The sequence below is a fragment of the Xiphias gladius genome, chromosome 21 (genome assembly GCF_016859285.1).
Source record: "Xiphias gladius isolate SHS-SW01 ecotype Sanya breed wild chromosome 21, ASM1685928v1, whole genome shotgun sequence".
Lineage (NCBI taxonomy): Eukaryota > Metazoa > Chordata > Actinopteri > Istiophoriformes > Xiphiidae > Xiphias > Xiphias gladius.
This window is the reverse complement of record NC_053420.1, coordinates 27,851,718-27,877,826: the sequence shown is the minus strand read 5'-3', so window position 1 is coordinate 27,877,826 and position 26,109 is coordinate 27,851,718. Positions and strand designations below refer to the sequence as shown.

Sequence of the window (26,109 nt, the reverse complement as noted above, 5' to 3'; positions counted from 1 at the left end):
CTGTATTATGTAAAATAATAGAACACATACTCATAGACAGACTGCTGAATATGCTTGAGAAACAGGGATATTGTGTCTCTTACCAGCCTGGCTTTAGGGTTGGACAATCCACTGTGGACTCTGTATTAGCGTTAGACGTGAGTAACAGGAAGGCTTTAGCAAATAAAGACAGTAGTGGGCGTATTTCTTGATATATGAAGAAGGCATATGATATGCTGTGGAAGGAGGGTTTAACGGTAAAGCTGTATGATCCTCGGGTGTGAGGCAAGGTGCAGAACTGGATTAAGAATTTTTTGAGAGATAGTACTATTCAAATATGAGTAGGCGGGAAGGGAACATATGGATAACGGGGCCCCTCAGGGAATCATACGAAATCCACTTTTGTTTAATCATATTTTTAGTAAAGTGGTGCCTCCTTGTTTCCTTATGATGGCACCATATGGGGCAACTGTTGAAATACGGATTACATTTATAGGCAGCTTCAGCAGGTGTGATGTCAAAAAGATAAATGGTACATTTGAGAACGTCGTCAGTGTTATACAATCTCTGGTATGATCTGACTGGGGAACTGATAGAGAAACATTAATGGTGATATTTAGTTCAATGACAGGACCTGCAACTGATGATGGGTGCAACAGCTTCCTCTACCGTGAATAAGCTAGGTATGGTGCAAACTAAAGCACTTAGAGTGGGCGAATGTAAACAAAGACAACTTCTATTTCTCAGTATAGCCAGCTGTGAAACGTAATTCCATTTTAAGAAAGGGCAGAATGGGTAAAGTTATCATAACTCAACAGGGACTAGGTCGCTGTGCACTAAAACATGGGCTGGCACTGGTTGGGAACTACAGCCGTGGCAAGTGCAGCTGTGGAGAGGCAGAGACTGTGACACAGGAAGACTGAGAAATAACAGTTACGGATTTTCTCCATCGCACTGGAGGCTGCACACGGCTTTAAGGTTATCAGTGCTCCTCTAGACCTGCGGATGGCGGCGGTACGCTCTCACTGCGTCCAGCCTGCCGCGACATCAGGAAGAAGAAGTGGCCAAACAAACATGGCGGAAAGACGAGTGGACGAGCGTCATAGCGGTGGCGGGTCAACGAATAATTGTGACCGGCAAGGAGATGCCGAGCCACCGAAATCCCCTGACGGCGAAAGCTCGGAGGGGCTTGGAGCTCAGTATACCCCCGACCTGAAAAGCGTCCTGGTCACCAGCGTTTTGAACTTGGAGGAGCTCGACGTGGACCTCTACAGGTAGCTGGCTGACGTCTGTACAGTTCCGGGCGGAGGTTCGCCCCGTCTTGGTCATCGTAAATGCGAGTTTCCCCCGCTGCGAACAGCGTTCACGTCAACACTGAACCGCCGTGTGTTTCTGTTATTTTGTCAACCCCGTTCATGTTCGTGGGGGTAGGCTGAATGTCAGAAACCCACATATCATGAAATACATGTTAACGGCACCACCAACTGCAGCCTCCAAAACGACCCCACAGTCGAATCGACACCTCTTTAACACAGTTTCGACACAAACCAAACATGTATAACCTTCCTGGAGGTATAATTTATTCCAGGTTTGTCGAGTTAGACTGCATTAGAGTTTTGCCAGGTGTTCCTAATAAACTGTGTGTATATTTCAGCTGTTTCTCCAATTTTCCCCAGAGGCACGCATCACTGGGTCCCCCGCAGCCAGCGCTTGTTCGGGGGCCAAATAGTCGGTCAGGCCCTCGTGGCTGCTGCCAAATCGGTCAGCGACAACCTCTACGCCCATTCTCTCCACTGCTACTTTGTACGAGCAGGTAAGATGGGCTAACCCACTACAGCCTAGACCGAACATGTGACAGGGGACAGTGTTCACCGATACCGAGTTTCCGAGGAAGAGTAGACAAAAACTCTTTTAAAGTGGTTCCACTTCAAACAGTCCCTCATCTCATCATAATCAATAGAATGATCCAGGAAACCACACAGAGTCCCAGTCACTGTTTCTCCACAGGTGTCTTTTGGGTGTTTTCTTTCAGGGGATCCTAAGGTTCCGGTGCTGTACCAGGTGGACCGCACGAGAGACGGTCGCAGTTTCACAGTGCGCTCCGTGAAGGCCATCCAGCATGGACAGCCCATACTGATCTTCCAAGCGTCCTTCCACATGCTGCAGCCGAGCCCCCTGCAGCACCAGTTCACCATGCCGGTGGTCCCCCAGCCCGAAGACCTCCTCACTGTGGAGGAGCTCATTCATCTTTATCTCAGGTAGAATAACTATTTATTTTGTCGGCGACAAGGCAACATCAAGAAGCGAGTAATATAGACCAAAAAAAATACATACATAACAAGGCATGCATACAATTTGTACACTTGGTGGGTTAGATAAGAGTGTTACATTAAAAGTTACCACCACTGGTGTCAAGACTTGCAGTTCATTTAAGACTTCCCCAATAAAAGGGGGTTGAGTAGAATTTTATACGCGGTTCTTAAAGCACTGAAAATTACATTTGAAAAACTCAACAACAGCGTCTCAGTTACTCTGAGTAATCCCGAGGCCTGAGAAGGGGAGAGAGGAAAAAAACGTGTGATGAAATGAACTGAAAGATGCAGATGTGAAAGTGTAATGAAGTATAAAAACTGTAACATATAGAAGAGTGAGGTTATTAGAAAAGTGTATTACTCATTTAAAGACCCTTATTCTTTGAATGCGGTCACAGGACAGCCGTAAAACTGCTCTGTGCTCTGGTGCCATCTTGCGGCTTTGACTCGGGTGCAGTTTTGATACCCCCGTCATTGTAGCACGAGCATATTATCACTTTCACTCAGAGGAGTATTAATAGGTAGCCTTTTACATTCTGTTGGTTGGGGAATCAGCCCAAAGATCCGTTAGAAGACGATTGTTGAAATATTATGGTAAATGAAACTGTTGCGTTTTTTAAAAGATGATCGGTGGAATTGACTCCAGATGTAATCCAAGTATCAAAGTACACCCACAGATTGCAGTAGACCAAACAAATAAATGCAGGACTCATTTACGCTTGTAAAACGTAAACAGATCACACAGTCCTACCTGAACAATAAAGAAACAACATAAAATACATACTTTATAATCTCTGGTTCATTTTATTGAAAACTATGCTGGTCTACTAGTAGCCAATTGGAAGCTACAAAAAGTGCAATCTGGAGCAGTTCCACTGACAGCAATCATGTTGCCTCTTGCTCCATCATAGAATTGCATTTGCTATGAAAGTCCATTGATTATCCAGCAGATGAGGGTCTTCAGTCATCACCTGTAGTTCCTTGTGTTATTTTACAGTAAACCAGACCTGGCAGAGAAATCGAAACAAGGTCTTAACAAACTGCTGGCCAACGAGGTCCCCATGGAGATAAAGCCAATCCAGCCACCACACTTTTACAGAATTACTTCAGCTGAGCCGAGGAAGCTGTTCTGGGTGCGAGCACGAGGATATATTGGTAAAATGCTCTTAATTATACCGCGCCTTGCACGTATGCGCTATATACTGTATACTGAATAGCATTGAAGCTACACTGCATAAGCGTTGGGTATTTCTGATGGAGTGGATCACAAGATTTCTAAACATAGAATTTATATTTGCCTTTTTTTTTTATATTAATTGAAACAATATGTTCATTTTCTTAAGTGAACTGAATCACTGCTGCAGCTAAAAATTGGAGACAGCAAATAACATGATGATTATAGAGTAGACTCAATATAAAAAACAGAGAAAAATGGGAGATTGTAAGCATTGAGCAGCAAACAGTTTCAACAATACGCATACACAGTGCATTCAGAAAGTATGCAGAACCCTTTACTCAGTACTCACCTGAAGCACCTTTGGCAGCGATTTCAGCCCCCAGTCTTCTTGGGAATGACGCAAGAAGCTTTGCAGACCTGGATTTGGGGATCCCCTGCCTTTCCTCTCTGCAGATCCTCTCAGACTCCGTCAGGTTGGACGGGGAGTGTAGATTAATGAGAGAAAAAAAAGACTTAAAAGATTGTAGCATAAGGCTGCAGCATAACATATTATGAAAAAAGTGAAGGGTCTGAATACTCTTTGAATGCTCTGTATCAAACATATTTGCAATGTGAAAAAAAATGAAAAAGTAATTATAAGCAAAATATGAGACATATAATACATTATAAGCCAAATTTGATCATGCATTTTATTTGTGTGTTTATGTAGGTGAAGGCAACATGAAGCTGCATTGCTGTGTTGCTGCATACGTATCAGACTTTGCGTTACTGGGCACAGCACTGTTGCCTTATCCCGACTACAAGGCCCATTTCTCAGCCTCTTTGGACCACGCCATGTGGTTCCACACCACTTTCCGCAGTGATGAGTGGATGTTGTTTGAGTGTGAGAGCCCATGGGCAGGTCAGTATGTTGTTCACTTCCCATCCGCTGCACTTCATTTGTTGCGTTGTTTGCATCACAGTACTAAAAACGTAATGGGGGGGGTCACACCTGCTACAGCCATGCAGTTATATGTATTTACATAGTGTTTTGGTTGTTGATATATTTAGCCAAAGAGACTTGCAGAGTGGTCCGTTGTTCATTGTTAGTTTTGTTTAGAGCTAAACCAATAAATCTTTATCAGCCGGTATGAGCTTATTGCAAATATACTGTATCGGTGTATATTTGGGTCATTAAGTAACAAGAAATTGCAGTACAGAAATGACAACCCTAGATCTGAGGTAATTTAGACACAGTGTCACCATCACCTAGTTTTTCCATCAAAGAGCTCTGACAAGTTAATTTTTTCAAATGTAAAATATCCTGCATAGCATGTATCATGGTTCAAAGCTATTTAAAAATCAATCCTAAGGGATGTGTCAAAATTGTTGGGTTGTTATGTTTGAAAATAATTTCTATCTGCTGCTATACTGTTATCAGATTTTTTTTTAAAATTCAAAAATATCAGCATCAGCCTCAAAAATCCAGTACTGTTTGGCCTATAGATGCAGTTCAGTCAGACTTAAATAGCCATCACCTTAAAAATGCTGGATATAGGGAAATTCAATCCATTTGTCATACTTTCTATACAAAAATATAGTAAACATGAGAGAAACAACAAAATATCTATTTGAGATATTTTTACACATTTGCAAATGGGATTACACTGGGTCACTCTATGTTTGAGCAACTGGTTTTACCTTTCAAACATATTTTTATGCCTCATGACTTTCTTCAAAATGACTGATCCCTGTATATTACTTAATACCTGTTCTTTTGTGGTGTGCTGCTGTTGTGGCCCATGTCAGTCATCCTTGTCCAAAGCTTGGACAGAAATGACACTTTTGTGCATCCTGCTTTTGTCTAACGTGGTCCGTGTTGTGTCCTACAGGGGGCAGTAGGGGACTGGTTCAAGGCAGACTGTGGAGAAGAGACGGGGTGCTGGCTGCCTCCTGTTCCCAGGAGGGTGTCTTGAGAGTGAATCCCCTCAAAGAGCCCAGCAAACTATAAGCACATTCCTACAATTTTTCTTATTTAATTTTTCTATTCTTATTTATTTGTAACTCTATAATATACATTTTATTTTGATTTTTGACACAAAATTTTCAATATAATTATGAATTCATGATTGTGTTATTAAGAACATGCAAATTTTAATTTTTATTTCCAGTTAATAAAGAAATAAAAGGTTATAATGCATGTTTGTCATTTGTTAGATGAGACGTATCTCATAGCCAAAACTGATTCTACTGCTTTGCTTATTCATTCACGCTCCTATTTGAAATTCAACAATGTCAAGACCATGCAAAGATCTGGCTGTAATTTTTGAAGGGCCGCAGTTTTGTCACATCACCTACCATGAAAATAAGAAATACAAAGCATGGTACTTTGTTTTATCAAGCTTTTGTAAAGGCTTCATACAAAGATAAGGGCAACATTGACCTTATTAGTTCACTAATAGTGGAAAAATGGCCTGCCACAGAGCTTAGTGGTGAAAAGAGGTGAAAAACACCAGCCATGCACTGTGTAATGACATTCTAAATGGGTGGAAGTTCCACAAAATAGAAACTTAGTTGGCATAACATTTGTATGCCTGTCTGGCACATGCAACTACCAGCAGCTGCCCCATGGGTCTCCTTAATGGGAAGTAAAAATGTTCCTTTTAAAGAGAAATAAAGCAGATGAATAGAATGCAGAGAGGACAGAACAGTCAAGAAAAGGAATGGCCTGATCCAACCGTGGAAAATGGAAGAAAAAAAAAATGAAATTGTGGACAGGAAAAGAAATGCACAACCTGATCCACTGATGGAAAATGAAATAAGTGCACCCATTATAGAGCAGGACAACCAGGGAAATGTACAGCCTGATCCTCTAGGGGAAGATAAAAAGTGGCATTACTGTGGAGCACGAGAGGACTAAGATGTACAGATTGTTCCACCTGCAATAGTATCTTAAAATCTGCTTTCATATTTTTTCTTTTCCTTTTTTTTTTTTTTATAAGGTGACAGACTTGATAAGTGCATAATGGATTATCAGATGGGCACAAAATGTTAGCCAGGAGCACGGTTGTACAGTATGGTTGAATTCGAGGGCCTATTGGTTTTTCTTACACAGCTGCAGATTAAATAATAGGGTGAGGACAACGTGCAGTTAAAGAGAAGCATTAGATACACGGTGTAATGTGTGCAGTGCGGCTTCTGACTCCCCCCTTCTTTTTTTTTGTTCGTGGAAACGGTGCTTTTATTCTGACGGATTCGGCCGGAAATCGACAAGCTTCTGCGTCTCCGAGGCCTGCCTGTGGCCCAACACAAGTTGCATTTGAACTTTCACAGATTAACTGCTACGCCTCATCGGAGATGCCTCGGGTATATGTCGGCAAGCTTAGCTACCATGTTCGAGAGAAAGACATTCAAAGATTTTTTAGCGGTTATGGTAAATTACTAGAGATCGACCTGAAAAATGGGTAAGATCACCTCATCATCCTTACAGCTAAGTTAGCTAGTGTTAGCGGGCCCAAGTGTACAGTATTTACCAAACTAATGTTAGAAAAAAGAAAAGAAAACAGAGATAACGACCTGTTGTTTTTCTTAAATTGTGCACACAGTTATACAAAGTTTTCCGTTATGTTTACTAGCTAACGTTAACGTGACGCCGGCGGTCATAGCCCTTGGTTAGCTGTAAACATATCCTTTGCTAACGTTGTCGTAACTGCAGTTGTCTTTGGTAGTCCCGCTGGCTTGTAACGAGTAGTGTGGCTGAAAAGGTGTAGATAGCCACCACCAAGGACTAGCTATTCATGGACATCTTGCATTATTCGTGTTTCGTGGTAAGGCCAGACGTAGGAACACGAGAACTTTAGGAAGCTAAACCTTGTAATGTAGCTAAATGTCACATGTAGCTCGTTAACAATAGAGGGCAATAACGTTAACCCACGCAAATAACGTTAGGCTCCCTCGAAAACCGTAAATGGACTGAAACTTCCCCTCGACACTTTTCATTATAGCCTCGACATTGCTTATTGGGGCATGTGATTCTAGTATCTCCTGATTTTAGTTTGTCCCTTATTAAATTCCCCCCCCCCGATACATAGGAGCCTTGCATAAAAATTTTAATTTATGAATCGAAAAAATAATCAATAATTTTAGATCAACGGGGAATGAAAAATAATCACTAATACTGCCATAGATAACTCTTTATTTATTTGCTAGTTGGTAACAACTTCTCAAAGGGATTTCACCCTTTGGCTCATCGATGTGAGTTAAGGTTGGTGACAATAGTATGTAGCAGTCATTTGCCACTCTCTTAGACACTTTATTGAATTGATTATGAATCAGTATCAAACAAACAGATCAAGGTTAACGAAAGTAATGGCCAGTTCCCGCTTTGAATCCCGCACACTGATCCCACACAGGTACGGCTTTGTAGAGTTTGAGGACATGCGCGATGCTGACGATGCTGTGTATGAACTGAACGGAAAGGAGCTGTGTGGGGAGCGAGTCGTCATTGAGCATGCCCGTGGACCCAGGAGAGATGGCTACGGCTATGGGGGACGCAGTAAGTCCAGCACATCTCAGTACACGCGAGTCTGAGCCTCTAATCAGTCGCTGTTTACTAGCATAACAATAAGAGGATGTTCACTTTCACTGACTCTCCATACAGCCAGAAAACTAGTTTCAATGAAGCTTTCAAAATTCACTTTTTGGTAGTCATTATTTTATTAAAGGATAATGTCCACAGCCGTCTAATGGACCTGACACTGTGCCTGATGGCAGGTAGAAACAAAGACTTAATACAGTGAAAGCCATGTGTATTAAAATCCCATGAGTAGCAGTGATTAAAGAAAAGGTAAGACTTTTGAAGCTACAATGTATTCAGTTTGAAGTCAACATTAACAAAGTGCTTGATGTTTTAATTTGAAAGAGTCCACTGCGGGCTGAGTCCGAGTCCAATGAGGGTAAAGATGACTGCCTGACCCGTTTGGCCTGGGCTTTCCCCTTACAATGTGTGTGTGACCTTTGCCATTTGACCATTGGTTGACATAACCGGAAGCCATGATGACAGCATCCTTTTCCAATAGACCAGGGTGATGGTGAGGAATCCTGTTGGTTTTACTGTTGCAAGACATATTGCAGAGGACCAAGCCAACACACGTTTCAGCCACTGATTTGGCTCCCAATACTCTGTAGTAAAACAAAGAGTTTTTGGTAGGTGTCATCTTTGTCTTATTACGTTGCAAATGGATGGTGTGCAAAACAAGGCATATTGTACTGTTCAGTAAGACTGGAAAGTAGGACAAAATCTTAACTCCATAGTTAAAGTTGGGAGATGTTTTCTGGCTATTCAATCGTTTGGAATAAATTATTTAACATGACTAAGTTTAAAGCGAAATTAGAAGGAAAGAATTTTGGAGCTACTACTTTGGGGGAGAACAAAGAGGCAGATTTTCGTGCAGACACTTATAGTATCAGCTTTTACGAGAGGAATGGTAGCAAGTTCTCTGCATCTGCAACTATTGGCACCAACAGAAGATAGCCTATTTGATCATAAAACGCCAAACATTGTCTAGTAAATCCATAACATTCTTCAAAAAATACAGAAGAGAGGCACTAGGTTTTACTCCATAACCACGCAACTCAGCATCTTGGTTTTCTGGTTCCTACATTTAGTGAAGTTAAATCTATGCAAGTTCCTTTTAAGCTGTCGTCACAGGATTGACTATTGTCGCTGTACTTTAAAGAAACCACTATTATACACAAGTTAAGAAAATGTTGTCTAATTCGTAACAGGATTTTTAATCCTGATCCACGGGGCAAAGAGTGCTGCTGGTTTTTTAGTTGTTTAAGCACATTTACCTTACATGCCCAGTTTAAATGAATCCCTAACTGCATAGCTGTATTGAAAATCAACAGGGCTCTAGGTCCAGAGGATGTGGACTAAAAGCCACTGGCATCCTTAATTACCGTGTATTGCTTCTGAAACTTGACAGAATTTTGACAGCCGCTAGCAGTCTATTAATAGATAAGGTTAAGAGGCCAAGGCACAAAATAAGTAAAAGAAGTCCAGTCTGTAGTGGTTTCTTAGATTATTTATGCCAGTTCGGAGTCCTCACCTTTCCAGACTTTGGTGTCTTCAAATTAAATTTTAATCTCCCTGTCTTCTTTGAAGGTAGCGGTTACAGCAGCTGGAATCGCTCCGGCAGGGAAAAGTACGGGCCACCTGTACGCACTGAACACCGCCTCATTGTGGAGAACCTGTCAAGCAGGTGCAGCTGGCAGGACCTCAAGGTGACAGATGATCCACAATTGATCACCGTACCGACTCCAACACAACAGTCTGCTGTGGTTTCAAACAGGAATATATATATATCTGCTTGTTGATATGTTGAGCAAAGAGTTTTGATAGATTAAAAATCTCACTAAAATTGGGTAGCTATGTATAAACATAGCTACGTTCCCTACAGCGTGCGTCTAATGTTGATCTAAACACTGAAATTAAAGCTGAAAGTCTGTGCTTTAAACCTCAGTCCTTTTTTGTGCAAATCCAGCACTTTAATGGCAACGTGTGAATTGGCAAATAGACACACATAGTACAACATAAACAGAACCCCGATTCAGATGGGTGAAATTGGCCACTTCAAGAGGGGGCAACACATTTCATGGTGTTTCTTATTGTGTGCTGAGCTGACACATTTGCTTCTTCGTAGGATTTTATGCGGCAAGCAGGTGAAGTAACCTATGCTGATGCTCATAAAGGCCGCGCCAACGAGGGCGTCATTGAATTTCAATCCCGTTCAGACATGAAGCGAGCCCTGGAAAAGCTAGACGGCACTGATGTTAATGGGAGGAAGATTCGTCTGGTGGAAGACAAAACACGGCGCAAGCGCTCTTATTCTGGCAGCAGATCCAGGTAAATGTAGCTCACAGTCAGATACGATCCCTGATGATACTTTTGAGTGTGTGCGTGTTTGTTTTCTTTCCTTATTATTCACTCTTACCATTTATATTTAAGGTTGTCATGTTGAACCCACAGGTCTCGCAGCAGGAGGCGCTCTCACAGCCGCAGCCGAAGAAGCAGGAGCTCTCACAGCCGTTCCAGGTCTCGCTCACGGTAAGTCCAGTAATGTGCTCCCACACTGGTCTGAAAATTTTGGAAATGCTTGGAGAGAGCTGTACATAATTTCCTGTTAAAGAAATTTAATTTACCCTTATTTAGTTGAAGGTCTGTCTAGTTAATAATGGGTCTAAAAAAGTGTAGCTGCGGGTGTCTTTGATATTTTTCTTAGGCTAACCAATGTAGTTGAAAGTGATACCTAGCTCCTATGAGTATGAATCATATTTAGCACAAAATCATAAATCTGAAGGAAGAGGTAAAGCCTAGAAACCAGGGAACTGATGTTTTTTTTTTTTTTAAATTACACAAGGTCACATGACATAAATTGGTTATGTTTTTTTTTCTCTTTTGTAGTTCTCAGTCTCGCAGCAAGCGCAGGTCTCACTCCAGGTCAGGATGGAAGTCACACTCCAGATCAAAGAGAAAGTCTAGCCACTCTAAATCCCCAGAGAAGTCTCGCTCACGCACCCGCAAATCACACAGTCCCTCCAAGAGCAAAAGGTCCCGCTATCGCTCAGACGCTCGCAAGTCGCGCTCCAAGAGTGGGTCCAAAGTCAAAATGGAGCGTGAATCCCGAAGTCGTTCCAAGGAGAAATCTTCCAGTAAGAAGTCTCGGAGCCGCTCGCGTTCACACTCAGAGAGTAGAAATGAAAAAAATGGCTCCAAATCTCCTCTTGGCAAGGACCGTCCGCTCTCCAAGTCCCCGCCAAAGCACTCTGTGTCCCGCTCCAGGTCTCGCTCTTGATCCTGGTCAGTCTCCCAAGACTGGCTATTTCTGTAATATTGTACTGAACAAAAGGTATTGATAGTAGACTTCCCAGGCCTGTGTTTGATGTGTTTTGAGGTGTGGCCAGTTAAAAAATGATTTATACCTTTTGGAACAACTTGGGAGGTCATTAAATCTATTTTTCTTGATTTTAGTTTTTCTGTAAAATGATTATCAGAAAACTATTAAAGGGGATTACTGAAGTTGTTGTAACTCTTTGTGCAACAGTATTTCTCTGGTTTTCATAAAGTCTAAATGTACCATTTGAGTGCAGCAGCTGACAACAGTTGCAGAAGTTGCTTCAACATTTTTGATAACATATGTACTAGGTCCGAATAGAATGAGTTTAAATTAATTCACAATTTGCATGTTCTGTGAAGATTGTTTTGACCCATTTGCCTTTTAAAATCCATGATCTTCCTCCAGTGGGAATTACATTTTGAAGCAATCTGCAGCATTTATTTCTTATGTCCTATTGGAATAAAACATTTTAAGAAAAGTCACTCTCTCCATTTTCTCATGAACATGATCATTATTTGCAAAAGTATAAAAAGAACACATCAGCACTGTTTTCTATCATCTGTCTCCCCACAAATGAGAGAATGTTTCTCTGAGTCTATTAGGAGATAAATTATCCCCCTGATGTATATATACATCAGAAAACATATAACAATCATGTAGAATTAAGAGAGAGTTCATTCCTTACCTTGGAAATTGGAAGTTTGATACCTTATCATTGTAATATAGTCATAGTATCATATAACAGTAGTGGTTCTGAAGACATCTCACTGTAAACAAACGGTTAATTAATACTGGGAGTTGTGGTTGAAAGCTCTGAAAAAAGACTGAGTGGACCTTGTGTTAAGCCATGCTTGAACCATGAAGCATTTCATTTATCTGTATAGCAACTGATAAGCTTATTGGAAACTCTATGTAGCCCATAGAGAGTCTGTTGAGTGTGTAGCGTGTGTAATAAATGCTGCAACTCCACTCACTGATGAAATGCCATCAGATACGGTAAAAAGCTTTGTGGGGAAAAAACCTAGTAAGTGGAGCTTACGTTGCCAGACTGCTGCGCTACGTGGTTGCTATGTGGTGGCTAGCGCCCTTGGTTACCCCCCCCCCCCCATAATGCATCACCTCTTGGAGAGCTTTGGAGGTAACATTCGGAACGCAGACTTGTTAATATGATGTAAATTAGCGCCACAGTAGGAAATAAATGCTATAAAAGCGAACGGTTCTCTTAGCTCTGTATAATCAAATGAACAGAAAAGAGAAACCTTAGCATCGGCCGCTGTTGTAAGGTAACGACGCCTAGCTATTAGCCACACAGCTAACACACAGCTAGCTTCTTAGCATTGTTTGCTAAGCGTATCCTAGCGCACGACTTTGGATGCTGCTGCTTATGTTTGTAACTTGATGTGGGACAATTATTTAGGGGAATAATCGTGTTAACGATAATCGTGAATCCATAGATAGCTACTATTATATAAATAATGTATAAAGGGCAGTTCCTAGCTAATGATGTAGGATCTAACGTGGAGTTAAAACCTGTTTCTAGGTGTATGGATACATACCGGAGTCAACTTTGTGGAGTAAAGATAATATATAATGGAGAAGGAACCGTATAATTCCGTGGCCTTCAATGCTTCAAAAAGAGAACTTTTTATCACGAACAATGGATTGAAATCCATGCAGAAGAGACTACGGGCTCAATGGAAAATCCAGAGGTAAGGCGTTATGGTGGAACACTAACCTTTTGCGGTCATGTTGGGAATAACCTAAATTGCAAAACAAATGCTTTGTTCCACAGTATGAAAGAAGAGCTGACTGTGGAGAAGCTGAAAGGTGTCAAGTTGTGGATAACCGCAGGCCCACGGGAGAAGTTCACAGCATCAGAGGTGATGTATCGGGACATGATATCTTTTGTCATCTTAAAACGTGTTTTTTTCATTTAATTATAAAGTAGTGTGGTGTAATCAAAGGCTTAGGAGAGGTAAAGGTGGCAAGCTTGCCAGCCAAGCCAAAAATGCTGCTCCGGTTTTCACCCTGTTGCCCCATTTTGTTCCAGCTGGAGGTACTGAAGCACTACCTGGATGGAGGAGGAAACGTCCTGGTCATGCTCGGTGAAGGAGGAGAAATTAAATATGACACCAACATCAACTTTCTCCTGGAGGAGTTTGGAATTATGGTTAACAACGGTGCATAATGAAGTTCCTGAAAAGACCGTTAACATCATCTATGCAGTTGAAGGTGTTTTTTTATTACAATTTTATGGATTGCATGGTGTCCGTTTTCTTTCTCCCCATCACTGCCGCAGATGCTGTTGTGAGGAATGTGTATTACAAATACTTCCATCCTAAGGAGGCGCTTGTGTCCAATGGTGTATTGAACAGGTTTGTTGTTGCAGCATATGTTATTTTTCTCACACAAACATACATTGGTATATTCCAATAAATCCCAGGGTGTTTGTAACCTACAGAACCTGTTCAAATGTAGCTGTAATAATTGTACTACTCTAAAATTATTTTGTCTATAAGCTGATGCACATCTAAGTCAGAGTTTTCTGCCTCTTTTTTGTCTAGAGAGATCAGTCGGGCTGCTGGCAAAGTGGTTACAGGAATCATTGAAGACGAAAACATTGGAAACAATGCACAGTAAATTATTTGCCTTCATATTCATCTCTTCTATATTAAGCACACCATTTAGTGTGAGGATTTGGGACCTGGATTTGAACGCAAGCATTTTTTGTCTATTTGTGTAGGGCTCTCACATTTGTGTACCCATATGGTGCCACACTGAGTGTGATGAAGCCTGCTGTGGCTGTTCTTTCAACTGGCTCAGTCTGCTTCCCCCTCAACAGGCCTGTCCTGGCCTTCTATCAAGGAAAGGTCAGAAGCACAGAGTAGTTATCATACTCGTTCCCAGCACATGTCATATATCTGAATGTACACTTGTGAGGTGACATTGAAAGAGGTCTCGTGTCTTATGAAGGAGGCTGGCAAACTGGTTGTGCTGGGTTCCTGCCACATGTTCAGTGACCAATACATAGACAAAGAAGAGAACAGTAAAATCATGGTGAGTCCTGTTGACGGTAAAAGATTGGTTTGTTAATGAATACATCCGATGGTAGAGGAATATTCTGCTCTCCTGTCAAATTTGTTAAGTGTCAGTTTCGTGCACAACAGTCTGCCGTACTTTTTCGTTCCAGGATGTCGTGCTCCAGTGGCTCATGACTGATAATATTCAGCTGAACCAGATTGATGCAGAAGACCCAGAGGTGAGGAAGTATACTTGATAGAAAAATTGCATCACTAATATTGTCTTTTAAAGTAGCCGATATCCGTCCTGTCCTTTTGTCCCCTAGATAACAGATTACACCATGTTGCCAGACACAGGGTGCTTGTCAGAACAGCTCAGAGTGTGTTTACAAGAGGGTGACGAAAACCCCAGGGACTTTACCTCTCTCTTTGATATGTCTTTGTTCAATTTGTCAACCGACGCTTTACCTCAAGTCCTCGGGTGAGAAAGCAAAACATACCTAGGCACATTATCTTACCATTATAGCGGTTTTTCTTTGTAGTAAAAAAAAAAATGTCTTCCACAGCGCTTACAAGCAGTTAAATGTCAAAGACGAGCCACTTCAGCTGATCACACCACAGTTTGAGACCCCTCTGCCTCAGCTTCAACCTGCTGTAAGTTTCAGTCCTGCATTCCGGTTCCAGCCAGTGTTTTACATAAATACATCAGTTCTATTAATATGCAGCTTAAAGCCCCACAGCTTTAAACCCGGGAGTGGGTGTTGCCTTGCCTTTTAGGTCTTTCCACCTGCTTTAAGTGATTTGCCTCCACCCATGCTGGACCTGTTCGATCTAGATGAAATGTTCTCTTCTGAGAAAGTGCGTCTAGCACAGCTCACCAATAAATGTAAGTTTGGTAGTTTAGAACAAAAGTCACTGGTTACATTTAGGATGTTAAGTGTTTAAAAAAAATAAAATTATAACTGTTCTCATTTAACAGGTACAGACGACGATCTTGAATTCTACGTGCGGAAATGTGGTGAAATTCTGGGTGTGACGCCAAAGTTGGATAAAGATCAGAGGGATGCCAAGCATATCTTGGAACACATTTTCTTTCAGGTTGTAGAGTTCAAGAAACTTAATCAGGTGAGACTATGCTTAAATCTCCTACAAGTAACTTTATTATGCATCGAAGAACTTTGTTAAAGTTAACTTTCCCCTTGCAGGAGCATGACGTCGACACTGAGGCACAATTCACTCCTTTGTGATTGTATTCAAGCAACATGTTTAATATTTTCAACATACTGTACCATGAACAAGCAGATGTGAGTAATCTAGATATCTCTTAAGTAAAGCAGAAGGTAGAGAGACCTAATAGTTGTGGACTTGGCAGTATCAACATGGTATCATTGTATTTATAAATGTATATAAATTTGTTTATACCTCTTTTGTATCTCATTGTTTAAAAATGTTAAATTGTTTAAAAAAAAACCACACTTGAGCAAAATAAAGTCTGACACTTTTATTTAAATATTCAAACCTTTTACATTTAAAAAAAACAAAACAAAACAAACATTGTTATAGGTAAATGGAGCCCTCTGCAAAAGTCCTCACTCAGATCCTGGGGGAAGAGAGAACACACACACACACACACACACACACACACACACACGACTTTAGCTAAAGCATGGATTTGCAGATGTTGCCATAGTTATAATATATTTAAATGGATTAACTAAACTGAGCATCTTACCTTTGTATGGTCATGCAGTGTTATAAACTCCACTTTGAGTTGTCCTTGATGCATGGTGGGTGCAGAGGCACAGACAATAATGGATGTCTGTAAATAAAACACTTCCAAACCTCTGAATTTTCTCCATGGTAAGTGTGTTAGGGGGGACATTCTTGGCCATATCAGGGAGAAACTTCAGCTAGTGAATGTTGTGTAGACTGAGGTTTAGGACTCCATGTTGAGTCTAGAGCACTGGACTCAATGCAGGGTTTGGGGCTGTTGGTCTCCGATTTAATCAGAGACACATCCCATGACATGTGAGAGGTGGTGAAATCATTGAATGACTGGTCAAAACAAGCAGCCTTTTTTTGCTTTTGAAGGAGCATGTAGGGTGTGGAGGACTTGCCCTGTAAAGGAACGGCGAGGTGGCAGTTGTCAGTCTCTTGAGCGTTCAAGCTGTTCCTTGAAATTGCCTGAGGGGGAGAAATGGGGTCCGATGACAGGTAGTGAAAAGCCAGGGTGGACAGCTTGGCATCAGATCTGTCAGCTATGGTTTCATTTGACGCCCTTGATGTGGACAGTTGTTCCAGCGACAAAGCAGACAGCCAACTCTGTTCCCCAAAAAACTTCCTGTCAAGCTCCGATGGAGATGAACCCTCAAAGCTTTTCATATCTAGGAGGTAAATTGTGAGATACAACTAGGAATTACATCATCCAACCAGACCTAAATGAATCAATCTTCAGAATAAAATCAGTCTTCTCACCTTTAATGGCAAAAGCTTTCTCCATTGTTTCCCTGTGGCAGTGAAGTGTCAACTGAGTTCCAGGTGGGTTTTAAACTGTTGAAGCCTCATGTTAATTGACCCAGCTGGAGGCTGACTGGGTCATCAGTGTGAAGGAGGTGGGGGAGCGCCTCTCAGGCCTCTCAAGCAGTGTAAGACAGATCAGGTGCAGACACGTTTCTGCTCTGATCATATGTTTTGTTTTTTTTTGTTTTTTTTTAATGTTATTCAGACGTATTTTTAGTATTTATGTTTTTTTTAAAAACTTTTATTTAAAAAAAGAAAAAAGTTTAAAAATTAGACTTTAATTTTCAGAGAATTTCCTTACGTACAAATAAACAAAACTAGATCTCGAGCTAACATTAATTTAGTATCTATTAATTTCTTAATTTCTTTCCATTAATAATTTAATTAGTCTTTAAATGTCATTAAGTACTGAAAAATGCCCACCATAATTTCGCGGAAAATGATACGTTTACAAATTGCAAATTTTCTACGACCATAACTATTGATCCACAGCTCGTGCACATTTGATTTATAATAATATTAAAAAAAAAAGACAAAGGCGGCAAATATTCACATTTGAAAAGTTTGAACCAGACGGTATTTAGGTTTTTTGCTCAATTGACCTAAGTGATTTTGGTTGCATATCAAAATGAATGGCGAATAATTTTATGTCAGTCGATTAATTGACTTATCGACTTCAAAATACTGGATATAAAGATGATTGTTTTTGTTTTTTTTAAATAATTATATATTTTTTATTAATTTTCCATTTTTCCATTTTCCATTCTCCATCTTGTAGTTTCCCCATTTTTATTATAATTAGAGGGGTGTTTATACATGGCAATAAACGGGACTTATCTTGTTACTCCATTTCATAGTGGGGGTAATATGATAGCAGAACTCGGTCTGAGTAGTTTGGTTTAAGTTTTTGAAAATCTTAGTTTGATTAGCACAAGCCCGTCACTAAAGAACATTTTGAAGGCGGAAGTTTGCCTCACCGTGCGCGCACAACTACTGCGCAGCTACGTCACTATCCGTTTGCTACGGCAAAGAAGGGCGCGAGATAGAAATCCGTGAGCGCGGAGAACCCGGCGCTCTGCTCCAGCTGGTCACAGGCTGTAACATTACCGTTCAACACAGCAACAACGAGCCTCCATCACTGCCGCTGGCCGCTTTGGAGAGGCAACAAACACGCGGGACCCAAGGAATATAACACCGAATACACATGCACATGACGTGCAACGGCAGCAGGACATATCACCGTCGCAGCGTAAACAACAGAAACAGAGGGAAATGTCCTGGTGGCCGCGCGGGTAAGATGTTAACCTTTGTTTTCTGAATTAACTTAAGCTATACCACTACTTATTTTTTTTTATCAAGGGTCGGTTTAACGTTACCGTTTGAGGTTTCAGTATAAAAGGCATTCAGTTATCCAGGTAAAGGGTTGGACATTTGTTCCAAACTCGGAACCTTTGAGCCGTCCACGGACTCTGGTCTGTGCCGCCCTTTTCCGGACACTCACCATAAACAGTGTTCAGGACTTAATTTAACCCCAGGACACAAGTTCGATTAGATTCCATCAATCGGACAAATCTGTCTAATACTCTGCTCATCTTATAGCCAGGGCAAACAGCAGTTCATGTCTGAGATTTAGCCGCGAAGTCCCAGCTAAACGTAGAAATAAACCCGATAATCAAGTTGTTCTCGTCGCACCACAACGGTGGGCCGGCGGCCAGTTTCTGCGTTCACTGCCGGCTTTATCCGTGCACATCACGGCGGTTTGATTCCCCTTAGTGAGGATGGAGAGGAGGCCATGCTTCAAGACACCGATTCGGACGTGGCAGAGCAGAGAGACGGTGGGAAAGTGAAGGTGAAGTGGACACAAGAGGAGGTGATTGTCATGACTTGTCCCAGTGATTTGCACGTTGTCTCAACAGCTTCTGACCCTGTCAAAGTAAATAAGGACTCTATAGGACAGGGCACATAAACATGCTAATTTGTTTATGTTTACAGGATGACAAGCTCAAGGCGCTGGTTCAAAAACTGGGACCAAATGATTGGAAATATATTGCCAGCTACATACCAGTGAGTTTGATCGACTTTGCTGTTGTTTATAATAAACACGAGGACCTCCTTGGCTATGTGATGTCAACAGAAATCCTACTGAGTTGCTTTGAAGCATCTGACACTTTTTTTTTGTTGTGTTTAGAATCACACTGAACACCAGTGTCAGCACCGCTGGTTCAAGGTCTTGGACCCAGAATTGGTTAAGGGTCCTTGGACCAAAGAGGAGGATGAGAAGGTAGGCGACCTGTCAGCCAGCAGTGTAGGGGGTTTGAAATGTGATTCACAAAGAACAGTATATCCAGTGTGATTGGTGAGAAAGAGTTGTAATTCTGGTGCATACCCCTGATTCCTCAGGTTATAGAGCTTGTGAATCTCTATGGCAACAAACAGTGGGCAATGGTAGCCAAGCATCTGAAAGGCAGACTGGGTAAGCAGTGCAGAGAGCGCTGGCACAACCACCTCAATCCCAACGTTAAGAAGTCATCATGGACAGCCGAGGAGGATCTCATCATCTACAAGGCACACTGCCTGCTCGGAAACCGCTGGGCTGAGATTGCCAAGCTGCTACCTGGAAGGTAAAGACTCTCTATCAATGATATGGTCGGCTCAGGAGATGAAATTGTTGACATGGTGTGGTGCGTGGATATAAAGCCTCGCCCTCTCCCGTTATGAAATGTCTTCTCAGAACGGACAATGCAGTGAAAAATCACTGGAATTCGACCATCAAACGCAAGTTGGAGATGGGCTTCTATGCCGGGGAGGTCTTTAAGCCTGAAGAACTTGAAGAGCTGTTGGCCCGTGTTAATAGAGATGTACAGGTGAGCTATCTTTCCATGGTGTTCTCCTGTAAGGTGGAAGCATTATCAAACTTAGTGGACTGTTCTGAAAATTCGGTTTTCTGATTACACAGATGCCTAGTTGCTCTCAGGATGGCACCGACAAGGACCCAGAGCAGAAAACACATCCTTCAGTAAGTGACCAGTTAAGTCGATTTGAAAAATAACAAACTTTAAATACAGAGTGGTGGTTTCGAATACTTTAATCTCTGTCAACTGACTTGTTATATGTAATGGTCAGGTAAAGAATATCTGCATTACTCAATAGTAAATATGCTTTTAGCATCCGTATTGCTATAGATGTCTACTTTTTCTGCCAGTTGCAGGAAAAGCAAGTCTCTGCCTCTCTTAAAGCCAGCCCCAGTGAAGCAGGACCATCAAAGGCTGCCCTCTCTCCAAAGGATAGCTTAAGCCCTAAGACTGAAGCAGACACCTCAGGAGACATGAACTGTACCAGCTGGGTGGTGGACAGCTCTGGCTTTCTCTCCCCTACTGGCCCAGGACTGAAGGAAGTGCTGGACATGGTGGATGGGGTAAGTATCCCCAGTACTCAACACAGACACCTGCAACAGCATAGCATGTAATTTAAATATGCATGCAATAGCGGATACTTCTCCTTAAGTCTGCTGTGTAGCGACTGCTTTATCTACTGATGACAAATGGTGTTACTGTGTTTAAATATATACCGATTATAAAATATGCCTATCATTTGTGCTGTTTTTATATTGATATGTTATTTTTATATGTTATAAAATAAGCCTCTTACGCAAACATTGCTTTTAAGATGATATACATTTATTTGGCCTTTTAGACTCTTTCAGAGTAGTCACTGGACATATGATGTAAAGTACATTGTATATGCATAATACGGATGTTTAAAGTAAAATGTCTCTTCTGCTATCAGGACCTGGATGGCTGGTGCAACTTAGCAGCTTTTGACCTGCCCGAGGAGAGTCCGAGCCCAGAGCGCCACCAGTTTCGTCTGGAGGGAAGTGCCTTGCAGGAGTTGAGCAAGGGCTGCAAGGGGGAACTCATCCCCATCTCCCCTGGAGGGGTCACGCCGCCCTCCATACTGAACCGCCGAAGTCGGAGACGTATCGCCTTGTCGCCTGATGCCAGTAACTCCATGACTCCCAAGAGTACTCCAGTTAAAATCTTGCCCTTTTCTCCATCTCAAGTAAGCTCTTAAATTTTAATGCTTCAGTACTGGCTGTGATGCCGCTTGTAATGTCATATTAAGGGATCTGCTTACCAACATTTTGTTTCAGTTCCTCAACATGTGGACCAAGCAGGACACTCACGACCTGGAGAACCCGTCCCTCACATCCACACCCGTGTGCAGCCAGAAAGCCATTGTTACTACACCGCTACAGCGAGATAAGACCCCGCTCACTCAGAAGGAAAACTCAGTGTGCGTGCTCTCTAACCCAAATCTGATGGTTAGTGTTCAGTTGGTAATATAATTTGATTTTGAGTCTCAGTGTTCACGTTCTCTTTTCATGTAGATTTGTTACACCCAACCACAAGTCCGAGCTCTGTACGACCCCACGAACTCCAACGCCGTTCAAAAATGCCATGGAGAAGTATGGCCCTCTACAGCCTCTGGTGAGTATCTGTATGTGGTTTTGAGTGAGTTCAGTTTTATCAACACCGCATTAACACTATCTTCTGCTGCGTTATCTTAGCCTCAGACACCAAACCTTGAAGACGACATAAACGAGGTCATCCTAAGAGACTTGGTTGTTGTACGTTCGACTCCGCCTGAGCAAAGACGCAAAACTATGGTAACTATGATTCAACTCCAATACTTTACAACTATTTTAACCCTTTAACCCCTGGTCAAGGTATACAATAACATTTATACATATTACGGGTTTGATCATAGAGAGCCAAAGACAAATTGGAAGTAAGAAAACCTTGCTCAAAATTACGCTGACATTTGTAATAATTCAAGCTACCAAAGGGCAATGTAACCTTGCTCACCAGACTTGAGGCAAGCTGAGTGGTGATTCATTAGAACGGACAAAGATGGCTTAGTGCAAAAGGTGTTGCTTAGATGGCAGAGATAATAGGGAAAAGTTGGAAGGATGACTTTGGAATAGACCATTGGTGGATATCATCAATAAGGGAGGGAGGAATGCTAACAAATTAATCTCAGTTTAACTGTCAAAATCATTGAGGATTTTATACTAATCACAAGTATTGTAGTACATACTAATTTCTCTTACGGATGGTTGGATGGATATCAACAACAATGTCTTAGTCAGGTTTTTTGTTTTTCTGCAGAAAGACCACTGAAAAAAACCTTGACCGAGACATTGTATTGGATTACAGAAGCTAGTGGAACAGCAGCTAGCACAGATGTCTATTTAGGGTAAAATACAAGCTAACATTGGAATAAAAATAATAGATTATTTTATTTGACATAATAGCATTGGAACTGCAACATACAAGTATGCACAAGCACCAGATGCACTGTATGTTCTGTTTGCAGCGAAATGCTAATTTACACCACCTGTGCACAGGAGGCTTTTTAAAAGTTCAAATAGGAAAAAAATACAGAGCAAGCAAAGTGTCACCTATGATCACATACCTGTTGCAGCTCGAGTGTATGCCTTTGACTGTATGGGAAAATTGAGTACTTGCTGTTTTTTTTTGTTTTTGTTTTTTTTAGTTCCACGCTGCTTCACGTTTACAAATTCACACCTTGGAGAGATACATTACAGTGACAGTCTTCCATTGTTGGTTTAGCAAGCAGCTGCACAGGAGCAACTAAGTGTGAAAACTCTTGTTTATTCACTTCACCCTACCAGATATTTCTAGGCTGCTAATGCCACGGCCATTCAAGAGTGTGTTAAACTAAAATACTCACTGAACACTTTATTAGGAAATCCAAAATACTACTGGGCAGCGCCTTCCTTTGCTCTCAAAACAGCCTCAGTTCTTCATGGCTTGGACTCCACAAGATGTCAAGATGATGGAAACATCCCTTTCAGATTCTGGTTCATGTTGACATTTTGTGTAAGATCGTTTCTGCAGATTTGTAAACTGCACATTCATGCTGCTTGTCTCCTGTTCTAACACATCCAAAAGGTGTTCTGTTGGATTCAAATGTGGTCATAAAGGGATGCACATGGTCAGCAACAGTACTCTGATAGGCTATGGCTTTCAAACCATGATTGATGATTGGTATTAAGGGACCCAAAGTGTGCCAAGAAAAACATTCCCCGAACCATTACACCACCACCACCACCAGTCTGGACTGTTGACACAAGGCAGGTTGGGTCCTGGATTCGTGCTGCTGACGCCAAAATTCTGACCCTACCATCTGCTGCCTCAGCAGAAATCAAGATTCACCAGACCAGGCTACTTTTTTCCAGTTTTCAACTGTCCAGTTTTGGTGAGCCTGTGCCCACTGCAGCCTCAGATTTCTGTTCTTGGCTGACAGGAGTGGAACCAGACGTGGTCTTCTGCTGTTGTAGCCCATCTTCCTCAGGGTTTGATGTGCTGTGAATTCTGAGATGCTTTTCTTCAACTAGTCTAGCCATTCTTTTCTGACCTCTCTCATCAACAAAGTGTTTCCGTCTCTAGAAGTGCTGCTCATTCTCACCATTCTCAGTAAACCTTAGAGGCTCATGTTTGTGAAAATCCCAGGAGACCATCAGTTTCAGAAATACTCAAACCGGCCCATCTGGCACCAAAACCATGCCAAGGTCAAAGTCACTGAGATCAGTTAATTTGAACGTTAACTGAGGCTCCTGACCTGTATCGGCCCGATCTTATGCGTTGCACTACTGCCACAGGATTGGCTGATTGGATAATTGGATTACATTACATTTACATTTGGCAGACGCTTTTATCCAAAGCGACTCACAAGTGAAGCAACTTAGGGTTCAACCCTAAATCTTACATAGGTTGAAACAACTGCCAATCAATGGACAACCTGCTCTACCACCTGAGCCACAGAAACCCTGCCGTGTTTATTTCATCACAGAGGAGTACAAGGGAACATGGATATGTTGCAGGAAGCCTATGCAAATACAGGTCGGAAACTCAACAAAGAACGGCCCCAGACCGATATGAGTCAACAGCTCAAACCATCAAGGTAACATGATCTGAAAAGCCAGCCCACCGGCTGCCGAAACCTGGGACTGAACTATTTACTTGTCGTTCTTCAGTCCCACGCTCTCCCTATTCAGCTATTTTGGCATTGCACGAATAAGCAGCTGTGCAGGTGTTCCTGATAAAGTGTTTGGTGAATGTATGTTTTAGTTTCCAAAATAAAACCCTAATGATGAACCAGTACATTAACATCTCAGCGCTGACCTGCTGCCGTTTTTGTCTGGACATATTGTTATTGCTTTTATTTTAGACAGAAATTGCTATTTGCTCAAATCTTGGTGCTTTTTGTTCTTTTTTTTATTCCCAGCATCGCCCTCCTATGAAGAAAGTGCGGAAATCATTGGCCCTAGATGTCATGGACTGCCAGGTGATGCCTACATCCAAACGCAAATCCATCAAGGCCGAAGCCAAACACGGCATCAAGGTAAAAAGTGTACAAATGTGTTGTTAGCATGTGTGTAGATTTGATGCATTCTAATTCTTGGCTTTTTGTCCTCCTTTTTTGGCCACAGGAAGAACCTGTGATAGTTTCTCTGAACTCCTCATCATTTTCCAGTAAGCAGCATGAAAATATTTTGGATCAGGGCTTCCTTTTGGGACCAAGTGACAGTGCCATATTTCCCAACACAGTGCCCCCAGTTCCTGTAAGTTCCATCCTTAACCCTAAAAGGAATGAATATCCCCATTAATGGAAAAGTATTTTACATAGCTTTTCTACTTTAACCCAGTTCTACCGCAATGTGTTTTCTCTCTTCAGATGTCAAAAGAATGGGAGACGGTTGTTTGTGGAAAAACTAAAGACCAGCTCATAATGACGGAGAAAGCCAGACGCTACCTTCGCTCACTAAAATCCAACGCACCCAACCGGGCTCTGATTCTGTCCTGAGCAATCTCTCATCTTTTCACTAACCTGTTACACGTACAGAGCGCAATGTTGCTGTTTGTCCCTGCCTTTTTGCTGTTGTAATGTTGGAGAAAAGAGCGTGTCCTGTGTAGGTTTAGTGCAGTTTTTGAACAAGTCATTAGCAGTCAAAACCTTTACAGTATGTAGCTCTGTCAATAATTTGAGAGATAATGATGCTTTTAGATGTAGTCTCACTCCAATGGCTTGAAGTTATTTCATTGTGTTGTTGTCACTTACACGTGTTTGAGAAGAACAATGAATGTAAAATTGAAAAATCACGGCTATGTACTTTTGCTCTCTGAAAAGACATGGTTTTACATTGCATAATGTGTCTGTAATTTAACAGTGTTTTAAAATTGTGAAGAGTACACAGACTCAGGTTGAACCTCAATATCTATATTTGTTATATAACATACTGTAGTTTTGATTGTGGAGTAAATTCAGACAGGTTGATCAGTAATACATTAAGGGATGCGTGATCTATGTTGAAAGTGTTAAGTGAACATTGTCTTTTTGTAAGATCTGTATAGCATATGTATAGATTTATGATATACATCTCAATATGAATGAAAAGTTAGGACCTCATACAAAATTGACATCTGCTGAAAATTTAATAGTGACTGCAGCACACATCAGTAACACATCAAGGTGACTTACGACTTATTAAGATCCAACCAAGTGATGAATACAACAAGGAAAGTTGGTTTTTATGCAATATTCAATTAGTTGAGATGTAATGGGGGTATGGAAGCTATTCCGACCATTGATTGCAATAGTATTATGTTATTTGGCACTGTCTGTAAATATTTAGTGTTGTATGTTTTTAATTCATCATACAACAGTTTGTTAAGAAATTTAATAAAACATACTATTTCCAGTACACAGTTTTCTGATGGTTATGCTGCCACTTCCTGATATGTAATGCAAACCTGTCATTTCATGTCTGAACAGTAGAACGATAGTCTCTAATAAAGCAGGTTCGTGTTTGAAACAATTCAGCTGAATGGACTGATGTGCTCAACACAGGTGATTGAGAACTAACAGGATTGTGTTGTGGAACTTTGTACAGGTTCTCAAACGGTAAAAGCTGATTTCGGGTTTTCTTTTTCCATTCATCTGCTGTTTTAGTATCTGGAAACAAGACAAAAGAAAGATTAAATAAGAAAATACCTTTATATGGAAGATTATCTTAATATTTTTTGGCCATGTGTAGCCTGCTTATAAATATCAGACTCAATTTTACCTGCTAGGATTCAAAGCACTACAAAGTTCAGAACCTTATATTGAGAGCATTTTTTTATACTTATTCAAAAGAT

At 41.3% G+C, this 26,109-nt stretch overlaps 4 protein-coding genes and 1 long non-coding RNA gene across 6 annotated transcripts; 4 read left to right on the top strand and 1 right to left on the bottom strand.

Moving 5' to 3' along the window:
• Nucleotides 1-815: 815 nt before the first annotated feature.
• Nucleotides 816-5,634, top strand: acot8 (acyl-CoA thioesterase 8). The gene is made up of 6 exons (XM_040158637.1): nucleotides 816-1,253; nucleotides 1,656-1,792; nucleotides 2,012-2,237; nucleotides 3,289-3,446; nucleotides 4,178-4,369; nucleotides 5,340-5,634. Exons 1-6 carry the CDS (start codon nucleotides 985-987, stop codon nucleotides 5,456-5,458), a joined length of 1,101 nt encoding a protein of 366 aa, XP_040014571.1. The 5' UTR covers nucleotides 816-984; the 3' UTR covers nucleotides 5,459-5,634.
• Nucleotides 5,635-6,703: 1,069 nt separating this feature from the next.
• On the top strand, nucleotides 6,704-11,800 carry LOC120783345 (serine/arginine-rich splicing factor 6-like). The gene is made up of 6 exons (XM_040116288.1): nucleotides 6,704-6,911; nucleotides 7,860-8,002; nucleotides 9,614-9,732; nucleotides 10,152-10,354; nucleotides 10,478-10,555; nucleotides 10,913-11,800. The coding sequence occupies exons 1-6, from the start codon at nucleotides 6,805-6,807 to the stop codon at nucleotides 11,301-11,303; spliced, it is 1,041 nt and encodes a 346-aa protein (XP_039972222.1). The 5' UTR covers nucleotides 6,704-6,804; the 3' UTR covers nucleotides 11,304-11,800.
• A 525-nt stretch (nucleotides 11,801-12,325) lies between these two features.
• On the top strand, nucleotides 12,326-15,955 carry ift52 (intraflagellar transport 52 homolog (Chlamydomonas)). 2 transcript variants are annotated; one of them, XM_040158565.1, is made up of 14 exons: nucleotides 12,326-12,483; nucleotides 12,886-13,054; nucleotides 13,138-13,225; nucleotides 13,396-13,525; nucleotides 13,645-13,720; nucleotides 13,910-13,981; nucleotides 14,089-14,215; nucleotides 14,319-14,402; nucleotides 14,536-14,604; nucleotides 14,692-14,846; nucleotides 14,932-15,019; nucleotides 15,143-15,251; nucleotides 15,345-15,490; nucleotides 15,571-15,955. In XM_040158565.1, exons 2-14 carry the CDS (start codon nucleotides 12,936-12,938, stop codon nucleotides 15,610-15,612), a joined length of 1,305 nt encoding a protein of 434 aa, XP_040014499.1. In that variant the 5' UTR covers nucleotides 12,326-12,483; nucleotides 12,886-12,935; the 3' UTR covers nucleotides 15,613-15,955. The 2 variants fall into 2 exon arrangements, with proteins under 2 accessions (XP_040014499.1, XP_040014498.1); XM_040158564.1 differs by having other exon boundaries at nucleotides 12,327-12,628.
• LOC120806982 lies at nucleotides 15,852-16,251 on the bottom strand. Its single transcript, XR_005709769.1, has 2 exons — nucleotides 16,098-16,251; nucleotides 15,852-15,965 (listed from the first exon to the last, which is right to left on the bottom strand). It is a non-coding gene; the product is annotated as an uncharacterized LOC120806982 (long non-coding RNA).
• A 1,455-nt stretch (nucleotides 16,252-17,706) lies between these two features.
• On the top strand, nucleotides 17,707-25,673 carry mybl2b (v-myb avian myeloblastosis viral oncogene homolog-like 2b). The gene is made up of 15 exons (XM_040158467.1): nucleotides 17,707-18,177; nucleotides 18,659-18,755; nucleotides 18,878-18,949; nucleotides 19,074-19,166; nucleotides 19,286-19,506; nucleotides 19,617-19,749; nucleotides 19,842-19,901; nucleotides 20,088-20,300; nucleotides 20,672-20,944; nucleotides 21,036-21,178; nucleotides 21,273-21,372; nucleotides 21,453-21,551; nucleotides 24,197-24,313; nucleotides 24,402-24,533; nucleotides 24,647-25,673. The coding sequence occupies exons 1-15, from the start codon at nucleotides 18,158-18,160 to the stop codon at nucleotides 24,773-24,775; spliced, it is 1,902 nt and encodes a 633-aa protein (XP_040014401.1). The 5' UTR covers nucleotides 17,707-18,157; the 3' UTR covers nucleotides 24,776-25,673.
• Nucleotides 25,674-26,109: the final 436 nt, after the last annotated feature.

What these genes read in the sequence shown, in the direction of transcription:
- mybl2b (XM_040158467.1), top strand. Translation starts at nt 18,158, where the DNA reads ATGTCCTGGTGGCCGCGCGG. An exon ending in TGAAGTGGACACAAGAGGAG is followed by an intron (nt 18,756 to 18,877) that starts GTGATTGTCATG and finishes TTATGTTTACAG; the next exon opens with GATGACAAGCTCAAGGCGCT. An exon ending in TGCCCTTTTCTCCATCTCAA is followed by an intron (nt 20,945 to 21,035) that starts GTAAGCTCTTAA and finishes ATTTTGTTTCAG; the next exon opens with TTCCTCAACATGTGGACCAA.
- acot8 (XM_040158637.1), top strand. Translation starts at nt 985, where the DNA reads ATGGCGGCGGTACGCTCTCACTGCGTCCAGCCTGCCGCGACATCAGGA. An exon ending in CTGCTACTTTGTACGAGCAG is followed by an intron (nt 1,793 to 2,011) that starts GTAAGATGGGCT and finishes GTTTTCTTTCAG; the next exon opens with GGGATCCTAAGGTTCCGGTG. An exon ending in GTGTGAGAGCCCATGGGCAG is followed by an intron (nt 4,370 to 5,339) that starts GTCAGTATGTTG and finishes TGTGTCCTACAG; the next exon opens with GGGGCAGTAGGGGACTGGTT.
- ift52 (XM_040158565.1), top strand. Translation starts at nt 12,936, where the DNA reads ATGGAGAAGGAACCGTATAATTCCGTGGCCTTCAATGCTTCAAAAAGA. An exon ending in AAGAGAACAGTAAAATCATG is followed by an intron (nt 14,403 to 14,535) that starts GTGAGTCCTGTT and finishes TTTTCGTTCCAG; the next exon opens with GATGTCGTGCTCCAGTGGCT. An exon ending in AGTTCAAGAAACTTAATCAG is followed by an intron (nt 15,491 to 15,570) that starts GTGAGACTATGC and finishes TTCCCCTTGCAG; the next exon opens with GAGCATGACGTCGACACTGA.
- LOC120783345 (XM_040116288.1), top strand. Translation starts at nt 6,805, where the DNA reads ATGCCTCGGGTATATGTCGGCAAGCTTAGCTACCATGTTCGAGAGAAA. An exon ending in CTACGGCTATGGGGGACGCA is followed by an intron (nt 8,003 to 9,613) that starts GTAAGTCCAGCA and finishes TCTTCTTTGAAG; the next exon opens with GTAGCGGTTACAGCAGCTGG. An exon ending in TATTCTGGCAGCAGATCCAG is followed by an intron (nt 10,355 to 10,477) that starts GTAAATGTAGCT and finishes TTGAACCCACAG; the next exon opens with GTCTCGCAGCAGGAGGCGCT.